We start from the raw sequence: 20123 nt of genomic DNA on the forward strand, positions 1-20123 counted from the left end.
AGGGAAAGTTATTTGCCCCACTCAACAATGCCTTATCCGTTTCTTCTCTTACAGAAGTCTTACGTAATTACATTTACATAACTTTACCTCACATTTCCCCATAAATTGGTACAGCTACTATATGCAAAACCCTGTGTCACATCAACACAAAGGTTACTTCAATATTAACAATGAAACCAGAGGACACCATCAGAAATTAAAAGGCTGTGTTTTTAAGTCTGAAAATAGAAATGTATGGTATGCTGAGAAATTTCTAGCTGAATTGGATCTATCCAATTGCTCTCAGGTGTTTGGACAAAGGAGTGCCACCACATTAGAGAGCAGTTTTCTTACCTTAAATTTAAGATAGAAATATATTAGTAAGGATAGATGCTAATCAGATTGCTATGCTTTATCTAGATCTTTATGATCCTTAAAATAAAAGAAACCTGTTATAAATGCAATGTAACATTGTGTTCAATGAGAGTGAATAGTTCCTTTCTTTTGTTTTGTTTTTTGTCCTTGAGGAGGTTTCTTTCGAGGAAAACATCTAGAATATACTGTAGGAAGGTGGCTAAAATGTTCAGGTTTCATTCTGAGTAGTAGTAATAGACAGACAAGGAACAGAATCAATTGCTTTTTTTTATTTTGAGCTGAGCTGAAGAGGGCAGATTTAGAAACAGGGTAGATGGAAGCAGCGTGCTGCATCATTGTGCAATTCACACGTTTTGAAACTCATCTGCTTTGGGGAAGTGAGGGGGGTGACATCTTCCTTTTTTTTTGGGAAGCATCAGCTTGCGAATCCCCCAAGGATGTAAAATGAATGTTCCCGTTAAATCATTTTGCAACATGTCGATGCTAAAAACTACTACAAATTCAATCAGAAAGACTGCCCTGTTTCTGCAAAAGGGCAAAAAAGCCAGAGGATCTGTGTGTATAGTCAGCTACTGTATGACTTGGATTCTTCAAACAGTGACCATAATTGTGTGGTGGGTGGGTTTGAGTCAGCCAGAGTTAACTTCGCTGCAACAGTGACCCCTGTGGCCTTCGGTGTGTCTGTGAGCTCACAGAGTTCTGGTGACGTGTTCTCTAACAAGAGAGTACAATGTGGTTTTCATGAACAGAGAACACAAGGTAATTATACCTGGATTAGCCTAATTACACCTCAGATCAGCTCAGTTTATTTGTCATATGCACAAGTGATATGAAATTACTTATTTATATGTATGCTCCAATACAAGTATACTGTATGTATGCTCCAATACAAAGTAATGAAACGAATCACCCAAAAAATAAACACGGAAAAAAAAAAGTCAGCCTAGCAGTGTGAGAAAAAAAACACCTGGTGTAATTAAACTGCAAATTTTAAAACTGCCATGCCCTGTTGGTAAAATAATGAATTGCTTTACCTGCCTAATCTCTTGGAAATATCATTGGTGGTGAGGCATTGCACCTTAGAATTGAATAATATCTCAATATTAATACAGAAAACAAACATATACAGTATGTAATCTGGAAGTGTAAAATAAAAGTGTAGCATTATAATAAAAGGCAAGCAGTACTGTACCTCTTTCTCCACCCCAGGTTTGTTAACTTTGGCATACACAGGATCGCCTGATTCCTTCTTTGAGACGTCTGTCACCGTTCTGTAAGAAAACAATATCACATTTATATTGTTGTTACCAATATCAATAGTTTATGCTTTCCCACGTTGTTTTAGGTGTTCTCAAGATGATCAGAAATGAGCAACTGCAAAACTCATGGGACTCATTTAAGAACATAAGATCAGTTACAAACAATAGAACGATCTTTGGTCCATCTAGCTTGTTTGATATTTACTGTAGTAGAACTTATTCATTTTTGAAAAAAACAGGGTATGGGCTTCAACAGCGTGGCTGAGTAAGTTGTTTCATAATTGCATAACCCATTGCTTAAGGAAGTGGGACTGTTCATTCACTTCTACAATTAATTACTTTAATCCAACTTGTAATTTGCAAATCAAGGCAAATCAGCTGTTGTTTTAGGTCTCAGGTGACAATTAAGAAGTACCTAAAACTTTCACGATTGCAACTCCTCCTCTTAAGGGCGCTCCAGCCCTTCCTTGTTAGTTTCATCTCCCGCACCTGCTTCCTGTTCCAGCCCCTTTTCAGTTCCCCCTTAAAAGCCAATCACAGACGCTAATCTGGGCTCTGCATTGGTTCCCGCATCATGCGAGCCCAGGACCTGGATGCGCCTGGCTCCGTTATGGTTGTAGCTTCTGTTCTTGTTCCCGATCCCTGCTGGTCCTGACCCGGTTCTGGATTTTAATCGTCTGTCCCGGATGGATCGCCTGGCCTTGGACTTTTGCCCTGTTTCTGGATTTCCCGTTCTGGATCGTTTGCCTAGGCCACACCTCCCCCGACCACCAGCACTTCATGGACATGCCCCCCCTGTTTTCATCCCCGTATCCTGCATGCCTTTTTTCCTCGTGTTTTCTCACTCAACCCTTGATCGTGTCGTCTGCATAGAGTCCGGAAAGAACTCTCCCTGACAAAAACTTGCAATAAGATGGTTCTCAAGATCTGGAGCTGCTCATCCTAGATTACTGTACACAAAGTGTGCATGTACTATGTGCCTATCATCTTGCTTACAAAGACAATTAACACAAATTAATCCAAGTGTCATGCTCTTGAATTAGTGGTTACATACAGTAAGTGGACATATATAAAGTATAAATTATAAATTATGTAAAACACAATTAGTGTTAAATATTAATTACAAAGAACTATTTTAGTGCCATGACATATCTACAGTATCTCTATCAAACAATGTATGTCATGCACGATAAATGCACCATGGTATAGATTGTCCTTTTGAACTAGGAACAATAGCTGTGTAAATGGGACATTCTTCCTACCATCTAGTTTCTTTCATCTAATAGTACTAACCTTTCTGATGTTTCTGGGTCCCTTTGGAATGCCAGAGCAGCATATTTAAGAGTCTCTGTATCCGTATCTTCTGAGCCACCCTTTCCAGTAGGATCTGTTGGTCTCTTTCTCTGTCCCCGGTCCTGCAGAGTATGGAAAAAAGTTTGATAGTGTCAATTTGGACTGTTTACAAATTTGCACACATTAAAGTTAAGTGTAACTCCTGAAATGCCTTGAATAGTTCTAATAGAGATCACCTGGCACAGATGGAAAGTAATTTAATTGAGGCAGAGACATGGTGGGATGCTCTAGTTTGTTGAGAGGAGAGTGAGAGTCAGAGCACTGCCATTTTTACACATTTTCAGATGGCACCCTAGTCCATATGCAGACACACATACCAATAATAATACAGATGACACAATTAACACAAAAAGCTCACATGAACAAGATTTTAAAGTTACAGGGACTTGCTTTTTAAGCGTGTTTCATTGAAAGTGTGAAATTAAGACATGGTTTTATGGTTTTATGTTTTTTTTTGCTTTTGTCTAAAGTATCTTAGATGTATACTTATTTATAAAGCTGAGTATTTAAAAGGAGCAATCTGGGTGAAGTAAATAGCACAATGGCAGTGCCCAACTAAGGATTTGTTCCCACTAACGTCCGGTACAGAAGAAGCCTAATCACTACCTCTACCATGTGACATCTGACACATAAAAAAACAGCTTTCACATTTAGCTTCAGAGGCCTTGTTAAAAAAAGAACATACATTACATGTTTCCATTGGGTTTCTTTAATGTGTTTGTGCGGGCAGTAACTGTAGAAGCAATGACTCCTGTAAAATGTTTCTGTCTTACTTACCACCAGAACAACATCAGGCTGCTTTAAAGTGCTGTACACTGTTGATCCAGAGCAAGGTCTTCATGTTTTGAGAAGGCATTTGAAAGCAAACAAAAATTTAGTTGATAATTGACATTTGTTCTTGACGTTGCTTCAGAGAAGAAAGCTACTAAACGATAACTAATCTGTGCTGCATCAGAGAAATTTGCATCTGTCTATTTGCGCCTTAGAAAGATATGTTAATAAAATGCAGCATACTGTATATTGAGTAGTAGATTTTGTATGGCAGTATAGCCTTTTCTGATGCCCAGCTGGCCTACAGAAGTGGCCTGAAGAGCATTGATAGAAATGCATATGGGATGAGAGACATAAATGTCTGATGAAAAGAAATGGGGAATAGTCTTCTACCAGTGAACGGATCAATGGATGGACAGTACTTGTGCTTTTTTGCTTTGGTAGGTCTCAAAGATAAACAAGCTATCAAGACATTAAACAGCTACTGACTGTTTTTGCCCTAACTGGGGCTACTCTGTGCAGTTGAAGCTACAGTGTGTGGAGAGTGTGCTTTCGTTGCTGTTTTAACAGTGTTGGGAAATGGCAGAACTTGCCATTACTAAGGACAATAATAAAGACTGGAAATGGATATTAAGGTTTATCCATTGGTTTGCTCTTCTAAAGTTTTGGTCTTCTAAAGCAGCAACAGCCTTTATGAGAGCAGCTTTAAAAAACCCCAGGCACTGAGTCAAAATTGTTCAGTAACAGAATAGGCTTTAAAGAGCAAAGTAATCAGAGGAGAATCGAATTCACATACGTGATTCAACTGTCTTTACAAACATCATACAGTATAATTAGGGACACTGATTTTACATATTAACGTCAGGCTGAATGCAACTTTCCATTCCACCTTCTAGCTAGCTTTGAAACGAACTTTTCCATTTTGACACTGTTGATTTGGATCACTAATGTACATTATATATGTAATGATGTTTCCTGCTTTTGCTATTTGTCACTCTTCATTCTTTTTTGTCATCGTAACACCTGAGAAATGTCTTAACGGCTTTGGCCCATAATACATTCTGTAATCGTAAACCACCTTTTGTCACAGAGTGTTATAAGACCTCAGGAAAGTGTTACGATACAGCACATCCTATTTGTGCCATTTTATTCGAGGTGACTAAATACATCTGTCGCAAGAACGTTATGAAAGTTTTATTGCAAACTTCCAAACAAATCACCTGACAACACTGTAAATGAGGCAACTTTAAGACAATAGAAAGAAAAGACTTTTTTCAAGTCTTTCTGGAAAATTATTGACATACCAATTTTGTAGCATTATTTGAATTGTGTGTTTCTGCAAACTAACATTATAACTGGGGTGAAAATTCAGCTTCAAACCTTCTTATAATGCCTTTTAGGGACTATAAATTTTAATAAGCTTAATCATTAATTACCTATGGCCTGCATATTAAAATAGTACATTTGCTTTGATTAATACAAGAGATAGGAAGTTTTGGGGTTCTGTGTTCTGTATATTTTCTTGGTACTTTTCTATTATTAAAGTATTAACATCTAAAAAAATCCAAAAGATTGGATGTGACATCCAAAACGTTTGATAAAGCAATTCAAACCAGAAGTGGGATAAGATCCACAGGGGACCGAAGCCTTCAAGACGAACGAAGCCTTCCCTAATTCAGACACACCGCAGCTTAATGCAGATGGCAGATATGTTGCATCAGGCTAAAAGTTAAGAGACAATAGCCTTGTCCTGAGGCAGAGGCAGAAGGAAGTACACATTTGAACATGGTGAACAAGGAGGAGTCGTGGGCCTAGCTTTTTGGGGAGGCAGGGAGGAGGAGGAAGTAGTTTTTTTTTTCAAAAGCTAAAAAAGAAGAGCATCTTTGTGTCTGTGTTCTTGAACAGAAGAAGAGGTGTTCATTTTTTCCAGCTTAAGGATTGTCCCATTATTTATTAGCCTGATTATGATTAATTCTGAATTCAAAGTTAGAAATAGTAGTACTGTAACTAACCGGGAAACTACCACAACTGGTACAGTATATGAAAGAATCGCATATCAAAAGAACAGGGCTAAACTGAAGCCAGGAGTAGTCATAGCTACTCATAGCAATGTGCTTCGTTTTTAAAAAGCATAGTTAGATCATTGAGCACAAACAACACTTGGGTGTAGCAAAACAAATGTGGTTACATGCATACCCACAAGATATTCTGTTTTTGTTTCTTAATCTAAAAATAAACACATACTGTATATGTGAGACCCTGCCTGCAGTGAACAAGAATAAAAATAAGAAGAAACAGAGCACTACTGATTAGCTTTTGACAGCTGGATCCTAGAGTACTGCCAGCTTACTTGATCCAGTTTGATATAGGAATGTCTCTGATGCAGTGGTTTTACACTGATTTCTGCTGTCTGTCATGTTTGGGGACAGATGCAGCACTACAGCAGTTGAAATTATGTGGGGGTTAGACTCACATTAGCTGCAGAGTAGCTCCAGACTGTGGACCATGAGGATTGTGGATTCCACCAACAAGGTCTTCTCTGCTTCTGTGGGAGTCCCCTGCCCCCTCCAGCATCAAGGTTTCTTGAGTGTCATTCTGGGAACTCTAAGTAATCAAGAAGAAGAACAAACCTTGACTTACTAAATTAGCACCCTGACAGATTTCTTCTGAATAGACAGTAAAACATGAAAGTGCACAAGAGGAAACCAAGAACAGGGACACTGCTTTACCTAAAGACTGGATTGAACAAGCTACCCAGCCATGTTGTTGTAGCTGATGCATCTTTCAAGAAACAAGTGGATGAAATCCTGTGATCAGCTAACAACTAACTACCACGTGGGCTAGACGGCTCCAATGGTGTCCCATTGTTATGTTAATATCAGAGTTCAGTTTATTCAGAGTTCAGTTTGTTTGTCATATGCACAACTGCAAGGAAGTGCTTAGTTGCATGCATGATCCAATACAACAACCTTGTTGTTGCTGTTGTCCTGTGTTTAATTGGTGATTCCTTAATGGGAATTAAACACAGAATAACAGTAACGACAAGGTTAAAGTTCATACGTTCATAAGAAAGGATTAGGTTGCTACAGTACATGCAGCTACCTGCAAGATTTAGTTAAGAGGTACAGTAGCTCAACAGCCAAATCTATGAGACTCCTGTACCACCGTAGGTTTGCAGTGGCTTGTTCTTTTTCAAGCTGTATGTTACATACAGAATGAGCCTGTATTATACTTATATATTTACACACTGATGCATAAAATAGCCTAAAATGATTCACCATAGGAAATAAGTATCTGCATTTCCTTATGGCATATTAAGAACTACTGTTCTAGCTTTGTAGTTACAGAATGTTAATGCCTACTGTTCTTTGAAAAAAAAATTGTGTAACAAAATACAGTACATTTACAATCAGTACATTTACATTTGAAAACATTTGTGCTGCATCTTTGCAACAAGGTTTATATAGTAAAATGCTCACCTTTGTTTTTATGAAAATGTGTGCTTGAGAGCTTTGAAAAGATAATCATGGGACAGTATTGCATTTTGTTCTTTTCTTATTTATATACTTTAGTTTCAACATCAACTGAACTCTGTGTGACTAGTGTAGAAGTACACAATGTTTTCGAAATTTCAGAATCTGTGAGCGAGCTCGCAAGTCCAAGGTCGTAAGATGCATTCTTCGATCTGACCACAAGAGGGAACAACACACAAAGAGAATGTTCCTGCGAATGCGGGCTCTTCTTTAAAAAAAACATTGATAATAACCACAGAATACTGTCTTGGGTGATACCAGAAGAAAAGAAGAGAATAAAACCCAAATAAAACTGTACCATGTATCGCAGCAAATTAAAACAAACGTCATCTGCTTCACTTCCCTGTGTACCTCTTCTCTTCTGTTGTCTGAAAATGAGAAAGTTAAATTCAGCACTCATGGTTACTGTGGGTGCTTCACATGCCTATTTTTTGTTCAGCATACCTAAAGAGATTGCTTTCTAATTTAAAGGACCATGTACACCATCTGAAATGGGACCAGAGGTGTTAAACAAACATCTTCTTACTTGTACAACTCAGGCTAAAAGTTCCACCTGAGGTCTGTGACTGTGATGTGAATTACACTTAATTCTCATTCAGGACAGCACTGAGTTTCTATATGCCAGTTTCACCACTCTTTAACACACACTTTTGCTCACCTATTTTTTAACAGCTTTTTTTTTTTCATTTTGTACCCAACCAATTTGGAATCTCCAATCAAAGTTTTGCGTCTCATTTTTTTATGTTTTCTGTACTGCAGTCCTGCATCTCATCTTTGGAGACATCACAAGCTCCACAGCACCATAAAGGAAGGTTAGACCAGACACAGAGGAGCAGAAGGCAGAATTAGATTTCTTCATGGGAATGCACAAGAGTTAGTTGTGCAGACAGCTGAGAGTGCTGGCTCTAGCAACATAACCCAGGCCTGAACCTGCAATGTCTCTGCCAAAGCTCTTAACCTGAGTATTGAAGTGAAAACCCTAACTAGCTGAGTCACTCAGGAGCTTTTCCTCGCTCATATTAATGTAAGCACATCAAATTAACATGATGTAAGTAAAATCCTCACAGGCATTAATCATGTGGACTTCATCAGAGTAAATACTGAAGCACAAACCAGAGGACACAAGTGTATATTGTACATTTCTGGGTTTAAAGGAATATCCTACACTGATGGGCTGGAGTCTCAGTAGTCTTGAACAGAGAAGAATTCAAAGCGACCTGATGCAAGCATTCAAAATCTTCAAAGGCAGCAACAACCCAGTGGAAGTCTTTAGAATCAACAGAAGATAAAAGCACGTACCGTACATTTCTGGATTTAAAAGAAGATCCTACAATCACAGGCAGAGGTATTGGAGTGCTTAATGTATTGCATGTTGAATGTCTTTTTAATCTTGAACAGAGTAGACGGGTATTTAAAATATGTACTGACTCACTGAATTCTCTTTTTTCCATCACTCACTTATATAGTTATATAGTTTTTTGGTGCATCATCTCTGAGATGACATGCAGCCCAGAGAACGTAATCTGGACCAACTGTGATTCAAAGACACAAGACATGACACAAGATGTTAACTATAAGTAAGGCTTCCTATTTTGTGACTGTTCTTATGTTCTTATAATCTGTCTTACCTGAAGACAAAGCAGACGACAATAAGAATCAGAAGGCACACAGAGAAAACTAGTATGAAAATAAGGATCATCTGGGATGGGCCATCTGGAAATAAGGAAAACGAATCAGACTTAAATCCTCAAGTCATGAATTCTTCATTAATATACAACTCTAGGGGAAACCACATTAAGTACAATACCTCCTGTTTCTGCATATTATCTTATATAATCAGAAAAAATACTGAATATCTTTTGTTAGTAATTTTTAGTTTAGCAATTGCAAACTGCACTTTATAAATGAATTGCAATCAAGCTTCTAACACTCAAGAAAGTACTGATAGTGCTTTTTAAGATAAGAACAATCTCAATGCTGGACAATTGTATGTTAACCATTGTTAATTCTTACCGGTTACTGACATTTTATTACCACTCTAATTATATATAGCTGGTTATTAAGAATTTTAAATGGAATTTTTAGCTCTTTAAAAACCTAAAGTGTCACCATTTTATCCTCAGAGAATACTTTTGTTACTTTTGGTTGTGAAATTGGCGTACTCTTGTTAAACAAATAGCAGGACAGAGCTACACTCCCTTTTACAAATTTGTTTTTGTCACCCATGACTTTTTTGGCAATCTGAGCATTGTCAACATGGAATTAAAAAGAGTAAAAAGGCCATTTTTGTTTAGTTTTTATTTTCTGTAAGAGGCTCAGGACATTTCAAGCTGCTCTGATAAAAGAACAAATATATTTAAATACCTTAATTCAAGATAAGCAGTGCTTGGTTTTTTTATACCAACTCAATGAGGCGCAAACATTTTTTGTTGCTTCCTGTCCTATCTTCTGTTATGTTTTTGCTTTTAAAGGAGCACAAATTGCTAGATACACGCCTTTTTTTGTGGCATTTCTTGTTTGCATTGTCGTCTTTTCAAACAGTATAATAAAAGTCTTCCGAGGTCACTCACAATAGATGGGCAGTGCTTGCAACGAGGACTGCTGGTTGGAGACATCGTTGTAGGCTATGCAGTAGTAGGACACCCGTTCAGCATTGGTAACAGTGATGTTCTGGTCGTGCGAAACGAAAGTCTCCACTTTGCGATCATTCACTTTGTACCACCTGTAGCGGTTCACAGGAGGGTAACCCTTGCTACTGCACATCAACCAAATCATCCCCTTGGGGGTCTTCTGGCCACTCAGGTTGTACACGACTGTGGTATTTTTGGGAGCATCTGGGACAGTAAAACATAAATGTATGGTGATACAATACAATTCTGAGCTGGATTTGTCATTTCACCACATTTTGTAAATTACCTTTGTTACATATTCCCATGGTGCTTTACAGTATATTATTGTATCGTTTTATTCATACAAAAAAAAGAAAACAAAGCAAATGTAATACACATTAAAATGAAACAAGTACAGGTTTATTCCATGCTGAAAAGAGAAGAAATGAAACACAACGTTCCTTTTCGTTTATCGTGTTGCTTTTCTTCTCTTTTCAGCACGGAATAAACCTGTACTTGTTCCTTTGCAGCCTACGCAGCTACCTACCGTAGGTGAAATCCATTGTAATGGCTTCTAAATTTAATTAGGATAGAAGCGAAGCTAAATTAGTGTGTGAAGTGTATTCTATTTTGTAAAGTTCAGTACAATTTTATGGTTAGATGATGTGGCAAGTACTACTGTACATACTGTCTAATAATCAAAAGCTATTTATATTTTATAAATGTTATACATGTAACTATATTCATTATTTAGTACAGTATATGCAACTGGAATGTGAACCAGAGCATAGAAGTAGAAACTCCAAGTTGACAAGACTAAATAACTGAATCCTGTAATTATGAATTTAGAAGAATATGGGGGGACTTGATTGAATCATCAAAATTCTCAGGCATTTATAGGAATCCAGTGGACGTCTTCATAATCAGAGGAGCAATTGGAAATTACTAAGGAGTACATCTAAAACTGAGAACAAGAACAATTGTGGGAGACTGGAATTAGCCTGTTCAAGAAATGAAGCTACGAGTGATCACCAGTTTGATTAGCTACTAGTGCCCCAGTGAGCCTATGGCCTTCTCTCAAACCCTTCCTTGTGTCTTTAATATTTCCAGGAGTGTAAGCTAACGAGCTTCAAACTATTTTAAGATTCAAGTTTTAAGTTGCTTACAAATCTACAAGACCTGTAAATATGAAATAGCTGGTTTCAGTGTTTCTAATATAATCACCCCCTTAATGAAGTGATGTTCTACTCTATTGAAAAGTCTTGCAAACTTGGAATATGTCCTTTGCACAGAGACACTTACACCATACTTTTAACTCGGTGACTGCTGATTTGTTTTCTCCAATGTCATTCTTCACTCGGCAGAAGTACTTTCCGCTGTCCATGAAGGAAATTTCCTTAAAGTTCAATTCAGCCCCCTTTCCCACTCTGTGCTCCTTGTGGTCTGTGATTTTGAACCAGGAATATTCGGTCACTGGCGGGTGTGCTTGTGTTTTGCATGAGATCCTCCCTTCCTGGTTCTCTCTAATCTCTGTGGAAGGATACACTACCAGAGATGTGCTTTTAGGGGCATCTGTAAGAGGGCAGAGAGGGTGCAGAATTACTTTATGATCTATTTGTTCATAATTGTATATGAAATTATTTAGTTAATTGATCATATTAGAAACCAGTTCAGCTAAAAAATACACAAAACTTTAAATACAAATAAAATATGATTTAGTTAACCAGTAAGCTAAAATTAGGGAAGAGAAAAGTCATTATATATCAAGACAGGAAGTATAAGAATTATGGGAGGCGGTCCTGACTCCCATGTAGTGCGTAGTTTAGGACCCTATGCAGACGGTATATTCCGGAAGAGACTGGAGAAGGGCTACAGGGAAAACAAGGTTAGGAATGGAAGGGGATGGGGAACAGGGGGCGGTGCCGACTGTGATCTACAGTAGGTGCATGGGGGGAGCGCAGGCAAACAAGTCCAGATGAGGGAAGTCCAAGTGGGAAACCAGGGTGCAGTCCAGGGTCCAAGTGCTGGGAGATCCATTCAAGACAAACGATTAAAACCAGGAACAGGATCAGAAACTGGAACAAGGAAGTTAAAAACAAGGTAACGAGGCCAAGCACTCCGATCCCTGGACTAAGCTGGTCAGGACACCGTTTGGAAGCCTCTGCCCTCAAGCCGCGGACGTGGGGCGACTTGGTGCTAGGCGGGCCTCCGGGCAGAGCCCCGAGCTTCGGGGCACAGGATTTAAATAATACAGGGAACAAGGGGCAGGCGAACGTAATAATGAAAAATACAAAATTCAAAAGAGTCGGAGCGCCCTCTAGAGGAGGGATGACGATCATGACAATAAGTTATATAGCCGATTTATATTACTATTCATTGAGCTCTGCCTGTTAAGGATTTACCAATTTAAAAACCTTGAATCCAATTTTAAAACTGTTGAAGAGTTCAAATGCATATATCCACATCAAGTAGCAAACATATTGGGTCTTCTGATATGACAACCAACCCCAAACCTGGCTTATGATTAATCAGAGATCTGTTTGATAAAACTTCACCCACCCCTAATCAGCAGAGCCTATGTATGCCAAAAGATAGACTCATTGCCATAATGGGGTAAAACACTCTTGAGAGTTCTGAGGAGTTCATGCCAATTCTCACCATTAGACCTGTTGCAATACAGTACCAGTGTCGTACAAAATGACAGCAGTGCAAATCGATTATCCTTGTTTTACAGCCCTGGTGACATCAACCGAACCCTAGCTGTTACATTCACTGAAGATGGTTTCCAGCACTTTTGCGTAAAGATAAACCTTAATATGGCTGTACTTACATTTCACCTTCAGATATTCTTCTGCTTTGGATTTGCCTTCTGAATTCTGTGCAATGCAAACAAACTTTCCCGTATCCTCAAACGAAACACGGAAGGCCACGGTGATTGAGTTAGAGGAGGTAGTCACTCTGTGCTTGCTTGGTACCAGACTGAGCACAGATGGAGGATGGCTCTGAACGCTGCAGTAAATGGTCATCTGGTACCCCTCTATCACGTCACTTTGCAGGGTCAGGTTGGGTGTGATGGGTGGGTCTGTCAAGAGTCACAGACACAGTTCATGCGCTGTTTGCTTGTAAAGTGGAACAGAAATACATAAGGGGATCCAATCTTCATACAATATCAGAATCTTGTCCTTCCATTACTAGCTATCCTTGTGAGGGTCATGCAAACCTGTCTCAGAGGCATTGGGAAGGAATTCCCAACCCTGGTCTTTGAGGACCACACTGTTGCTGGTTTTCCCTCCAGCAGAGCTTCTTTTGCCTTAGTTGAACCCCAAAAAAATCTTGATGGAAGTTTTTTTTTTCTGTTGGGATTTTATTATATTTATGAAATCTGATAGTTAAAGGCAACCTCCTGCATGTGGAAGAATTGTCAAACCAGTCAAACCACTTAATTATTACATCAATTAAGAGCTCAGTTGTGTAAGAACAAAAGCCAGTGCAATATGGACTTCCAGAACCAGAATTGAGAACCCATGGACTAAGGCACAAGACAGGTTTGAGCTAAGATTCATCCGAACACTTCATACAGACAAATGGCCAAAGCCTTTCAAAACCCAGCATCCTGGAGCTACTGAATGAAGCAATTATACCTCCATTTTGCTCTTGTGCATATTTTATTTTTTCCATTATACCCCTATCAAAATGGTCACATAAAAAATCATGTTTACTCACAGAGTACCTCAACTGTTACACTGGTGGAGTTAACTGCATTTAAGAAATTCTCAACACAACAGTGGTATTCTCCAGCATCATCTGGAGAGATATGCTTCCACTGTAGCTCATGGTATGTGTTTTGAAGCATTACGGGAGACCCAGATTCCTTTCTGTACCAGTAGTATTTGGGTTGTGGGTTGGCACGCGATACACATGTTAAAGTCATTGACTGGTTCACTTTCACCGTTCCATTAGGTACACTCATCTTAATGGCTGTTTCTTTGGGGCCATCTGGAGAAGGAAAAAAAAGGCAGTCATTTTAACACAAGGTGAATATGGTTTCAGTTGGCTGAAGGCCAAGAAAATTGTGTATCAGAAAGCCTAGTTTTTACAAAGGCGGAATAATGCAGCTGAAACTAGAAGTTCATGCTTTCTCGTGATTGCCACAAGGTGTCCTTTTGTATTTTTAGAAGAACTGCATTATGTACAAGAAGTGTATTAGATATGGGGCACTGCTTATTACTATCAAAGATCTAACACATTTCAACGTTTTTTTCACATTGCTATTCAGATGCAGAAGTTCAAACACTACCGTGAGTCTGAATGGAAAAACGAAAAAACAGTGTTGTATCACAGTAGGTTTGCACTTGATTGCATTCAGATCTTGGTTAGAGAGAAAAAAAACACTGTATTTTATGCAGTAGGAGAAACAAGAACAAGAAGGTTCAATAAAAATTATTGCTCACTTTCTAACTACCGTTTGGAAGTACAGTAAATTTGGCAAGCCAATGTGAGATATTAGAGTGAACAAATATGAAATGCGATAGAGATCAACTAATGTGATCTCGCTTTGCTAGCAGTGTCAGAAAACTAGAATACTTTTCAGATTCGAGACAAGGCAGGAAAACAGGGATTTTACTGACAATAGAAATCACTGAAAATCGTATGAAATATGTATCGTATTCAGAATAAGGTAAAGAAACAGGACTTACGCAAAACATTTACGTGTGTTGTATTTGACTTCCCAGTACCCACTGAGTTAGAAACCACACAAGAATAAAAACCAGCATTAGTGTATTCTATGCTTCTGAAAAACAGAGTTTTTCCAGCTCTTATAAATACTTCTCCTCTGTACCATGCAAATTCACATTTGAAAGGATTACTGGAGTCTATGGTGCATGTTAGATTGACACTGGTTCCTTCTATCATGTCATTAGATGGATTCATCACAATCGTGACATTCTTAGGAGCATCTGGAAATGAGAAAGCAATATTATTTATTGTAAAGATACAATCACGAATGTACACGAAGCATGCTTATAAATGTTTTCCATTAGGTTTGGATTTTATCAGGTGTCCTATGCAAGTCAATAGTGTCAATATTTAGATTTTTCCTCTATAGATTACTTTCCTGGAAAATGACTATCTAGTTCTTTCTAGGTTAAATTGTGATGTGATCAAAGCAGTTAAGGGAGAAGATTTTACTTGTTCAACTTCAGCAAACTGTGGTGACACTTAGAAATCTTGTTAGTTGTCTTTTAAAACTGTGTGTTATGATGATCAATAATTCACTTACATTTGACATCAATTACAACGACAGAGGAGTTTGCTATCCCTAAGGCATTCTTTGCCTGGCAAAAATATCTTCCCTTGTCTGCAATTTGAATTTTTTTAAAAGTGTATTTGTTTACAGAGCCTATGATTCCTGTTCCCTCTTTAAACCAGGTGTAAGTCAGAATTTCTGGATTTCCTTTGCTAGAACATGAGAGAGTAACTTTATTTCCTTCATTCACAGACTCAGGATTGATAGTAGCTGTTGTCTCTTTAGGAGGATCTGTGAAAGAAATACATTAAAGAAGTTAGTGCTGGAGAAATAAGATTATTTTTATGCACGTATATCTGGACTGTGTGATATATTCACAAAGTGTAGTGGGAAATTATGTAGGATGCACAACTTCACATCTTTGCAAATATTTGAATTAAATTCGATTACTGTTCATTGATTAAATGTGCACAATTCATAAGGTAGAAAATGGATATCCCCTTTAAACTTTGTGGAAGATTTGTGGAAGATAATTGCTTTTTTATACCAAAATAACAAATAAACCTACAAAACAGGCCCTCTAGAATAATACACAAACTACAATCGAAATATTAACATCTTGTAATGATAGACTCAGGCTGCCCCATGACCCTGTATTGTGTAAACACCTAGAAAAGGGGTGTCTAGATGCGTATCTTGTGATGAAAATGAAACATTTTTAAATTCCCCTCCCTTAAGTAAAATTGACCAGAATTGTATTAGTATGTGTACAGTATGTAGTTTAAACTATTATGAAAACAGTCATACAGCAAATACAACAGTGTACAGTATACAAAATAAATCAAATACAATTTAATTATAATACAATGCAGAAAACACAGCTGACGCAAAGTTCTCATGAATAGCCTACTTCCTGTCTCGAATTGCACGAATCAAAGAAACGTCTTGTCCTACGAGTATATATGCGTCAAACTGGTCACCGTCAACCCACCCCTTCGTTTCTTCAAAATCTCGATTTTTAACTCTAAATCAGGCACTTTTCTTCATTTGCCGGAGCCACATGGAAAGTGATGCTACACAATAAAGATGGATCCAGCCTGCTATAGGCTCTATAATAACTTCCTAAAGTGTAGCTCAAGAGCATGCCCCACCAGATTAAAATTTGCTAAATTTCCCCCATTATTCGATTCTTTTATTTATTTTTCCTTAACGCCGACTGCATTTTAATAAAAAAAATAGGAGTGAACATGAATATTTAACTGAAAGCTAAAGGTTTTAAAAAACATTTTCAGATTTCTTCATAATATCTGTAGGTTTACATTTAAGTACTTAAATGAAATAGGTATAATTTTTGGTTATTTCTGAAACAAACAAGACAAGATTTATGTTAAAATCCAGACAAGGTTACAAGTAAAAATACTTTTTTATTTTGTTTTTTTTTTATCAAAAATGGCTTAGATGGTGCTGAAGTTCTGTTTTACAGCTTAATAAGAACTTTCTGAAGCAATCATACAGTATGATATCTAATTATGTTGAGCAGGGAGCTGCAAAGACCCAAGCAGAAGTTAATTCCATTCGGAATGGGACATGTGAGGGAGATATACAGTACAAGGCAAAAAGTGTGTTAAAAAGCACAAGGGAGAGGGAAACCTTGACAACAGGTAGGAACACAAAAAATCAGGCTGAAATGAAAATATGTTGACAAATTCTAGGGAAGGTATGGAAGGCATTAATCTGTAAATGAATGTAGGTGGACATTAGTTAATCACTGGGGTAATTTGTGAACCGTGTTTATGGATTTTTTGGCTTCTGACATCCTTCTGGTAGTGAATCTTTGAATCACTGCCAAGAAACAGTGACAGAAAAATCGATACAATCATGACTGGAAGGGATAAAATTAAGAATTCTTGACTTGGAGAGACCTTTGATCTTCATACTCACTTTCTTAAAAAAATTAAACTATATACTTGTATGTTGTGCCCATGGACTAATTTAAAACTTATTTAAAATAAGTCAAGGACATATATTTATGCACAGTATATTGACTGAGAAAACAGGGTGTTATTATTCCACACAAAGTGAAAGATAAGAAAGGGATACTTACATAAAACTCTTAATTGTACTGTGTCTGATACATCCATCCCGACTGCATTTTTAACTTCACACTTGTATTTATCTTCATTATTTGTATAAGTTATATTGTTGATGTTGAGGTTTGAGTCTTTTCCACTGATGACTTTGTCATTCTTGTACCATGTGATGGTGACAGTGCTTGGATTTCCGGTTTCAAAAAGACAGACCATCTTCACATCCACGCCTTCTGTTAATTCCTTAGGTAAGTCTGGAGACTCCTTAATGCTGGTGTTTTTAGGTTTGTCTGATGAAGTAAAAGAGAGTTAAAACACATCACACACTGAAGGAGAGAAAGCATATTTTTTCCCAAGTTATACACTTTACTGTATATGTTATGAACAGAACAGAAACCAAACTAAATTGGGGTTGATTATATCAGATACAGCATTCTTACCACCTGATACCCTTACTGCAGTTAATAAAAATAATTATTACACTTATATAGTGCTTTTCTGGACACTCCACTTAAAGCTCTTTACAGGTAATGGGGACTCCCCTCCACCACCAATGTACAGTACCACCTGGATGATGCGACAGCAGCCATAGTGTGCAAGTACGCTCCACATACAGTGGGAAGGAGAACAGAATGATGAAGCCAGTTTATAGATGGAGGTTATAAGGAGGCCATGATTGGAAAAATCCAGGGGGAAATTTGGCCAGGATGCCAGGGTAACACCCCTATTCTTTTTGAGAAACACCCTGGGATTTTTAATGACCACAGAGGACCTCTGTTTTATGTCTCATCCAAAGGATAGCATCTTTTGTACAGTACAGTGTCACTATCACTACACTGGGGCACAGACAGAAGGGTGAGTGCTCCCTACTGGCTCCACTAACACCTCTTCCAGCTGCAACCTCAGCTTTCCCAGGTTGTCTCCCATCCAGGTACTGGCCAGACTCACACCTGCTGAGCTTCAGTGGGTTTCCAGTTGTAAATTGCAAGGTGATATAGTTGTGGGCAATTATCATAGACAAAACCTCCACTGATGATGATCCTGCTAGAAGAATGGGATAAATTTAGCTTGCAAATATTTCCCACATGCATATCATGTGGTTTTCAGGGGTGGTATTTTATCCCACAAATGACTAGGTAGGTCCACTGTGTGCGGTATATTCAGTGTCATTGATTATATTCTATTGATTTATTGTATGCAATATGAACATGGAAAATTTGCAGCCTTTTTCATGTGTTTAATGTGTTCAGAAGCTAAGGATGAATCTCGTCTCTTCTGGGATGTAAAACCAGTTTGCTGCAGTAAGGCGTGTTTGTGGACCAGTTAGTGGCATGCCTCCCTTTGGACCAAAAATAGTAAAAACTGTCCTCTAATAAGTTGAATGGAGACAATGGATTGTAGACTGCACCATTATTTGTATAATATATTAAACTGACCTATCAGTCATGCATAGGATTCTTAACCCTGATTACTTGGTTCCAAGAGATCCCATGCGTTGTTACTAAGACCAGAAGCTCTAGTGTTCCAGATAATGACCACTTTGCTTTTGTACATTCTGACCACCCCAAGTTTCCTCCCAATTAGATTGCTAAAAGACTTTCTTATTTCATCTGACTTGTTTTTTACTCGGACTGTTGGAGCCGAATGGCTGCCACATGTCACACAGATGGGTAATTCAGTGCTGACAGAAGTGGGTTCGTTCCAATATGTGGGATCAGGGAGGGATGAGGTTTAGATGAAAAGTGGTTTATCATGACCATTATTGTAATGCATATTATTACTCACATAGCACATCCAGAGAGAAGACTTCCGATGTTCCATTTCCCACCTGGTTGAAAGCTATACAGTAATATTCTCCGGAGTCATGTCTGGAAATGTTTTGAAACACTATGGTGGAGAAGGTGTCATTTTTCCTTAAAACGCCATCCGTGTACCAGTGGTAAATGGTGACATTTGGGTTAGCAGCCTCCACTTCACAGACCAGTGTCACCCTGCTGTCTTCTATTATTTCAGAGATGGGTTTGTCAGTTTTTACTCTTACCACTTGAGGGGCAACTGTAAGTAGATAAATTCATAAAATATATTTTACTGTTGATTCATCAGTTACATCTGTAATGGTATATCATTGCATTCCATAAACAGTAATGGACAGTGAAAGCATGAAATAATTATAAAAGGAGCATAAATCCACAGTAAAAGTGCTTCATCGTGAGCCCATTCCTCTCTGCGGGGATGCCAAGGCCAGTTCAAAGATGGCTGTCCTTATACAAATGTGGTGAAATACTGACCTCTACAGTTACAAGCTGGTTACAAGACAACGTCAATAAAAAAAGCCTACTGCAGGTTTGTCTATCAGGGTATCAACTTCCTGCATAACAGACATAGCTATGAGGGTTCACAGTGTCACTGATGGGTGATGGTGGATCAGCCGTGGTCCAGACAGTCCTGGGCACTTCCCATAGTAGCAGATTTCAGTTCTCTCTAATGTTTCATAGCCAGAATTGTTCCTGGTGGTGTCATACTGGTTGGGTTCCAGTTAAACCCACCACACTCCTTTCAATCCAGCAGTTCAATTCACTACTTATAGCCCCTTGCAGATTTTCTTGCTTACTAGAGGTTGGACCATCCAGAGCAGAGCCCGTTTCCTGAAGGAGGATTCAACACACCTCTGGCATTTCTTTTGTTGCACTGGGAGTCGATATCTACCCTGGACAAATGTGCACACAACAAATCTACCACTTCATCATGCAAGATCATTTCAGTTTACCAAACAATCCCAGCTTATATTAAACTTCTAAAGCACTTTCAAGGTCTTCAAAACTTACAAAGTCTTTCACTCCTCTCAGCTGAGTTGCATTCTCACTAATTATTCCAAATCACAATACAGGATGTTAACATTCCAGTATCAG

General features: G+C 38.2%; 1 protein-coding gene across 1 annotated transcript in view; it reads right to left on the bottom strand.

Moving 5' to 3' along the window:
- Positions 1-20123, bottom strand: part of LOC148640201 (B-cell receptor CD22-like) — a 31451-nt gene that overhangs the window by 3088 nt on the left and 8240 nt on the right. Inside the window, exons 5-18 of the mRNA XM_088620427.1 lie at positions 19000-19269; positions 17232-17504; positions 15161-15418; positions 14577-14837; positions 13603-13875; positions 12710-12961; positions 11182-11451; positions 9841-10104; positions 8899-8983; positions 7569-7638; positions 6211-6341; positions 3744-3801; positions 2907-3028; positions 1547-1625 (exon numbers count right to left, since the gene is read on the bottom strand). Coding sequence (XP_088476553.1) covers positions 1547-1625; positions 2907-3028; positions 3744-3801; positions 6211-6341; positions 7569-7638; positions 8899-8983; positions 9841-10104; positions 11182-11451; positions 12710-12961; positions 13603-13875; positions 14577-14837; positions 15161-15418; positions 17232-17504; positions 19000-19269 — 2666 coding nt within the window. The remainder of the gene's footprint in view (positions 1-1546; positions 1626-2906; positions 3029-3743; positions 3802-6210; positions 6342-7568; positions 7639-8898; positions 8984-9840; positions 10105-11181; positions 11452-12709; positions 12962-13602; positions 13876-14576; positions 14838-15160; positions 15419-17231; positions 17505-18999; positions 19270-20123) is intronic.

Source organism: Lepisosteus platostomus, chromosome 26, assembly GCF_059453375.1.
Source record: "Lepisosteus platostomus isolate fLepPlt1 chromosome 26, fLepPlt1.hap1, whole genome shotgun sequence".
In the NCBI taxonomy this organism is placed as follows: Eukaryota; Metazoa; Chordata; class Actinopteri; order Semionotiformes; family Lepisosteidae; genus Lepisosteus; species Lepisosteus platostomus.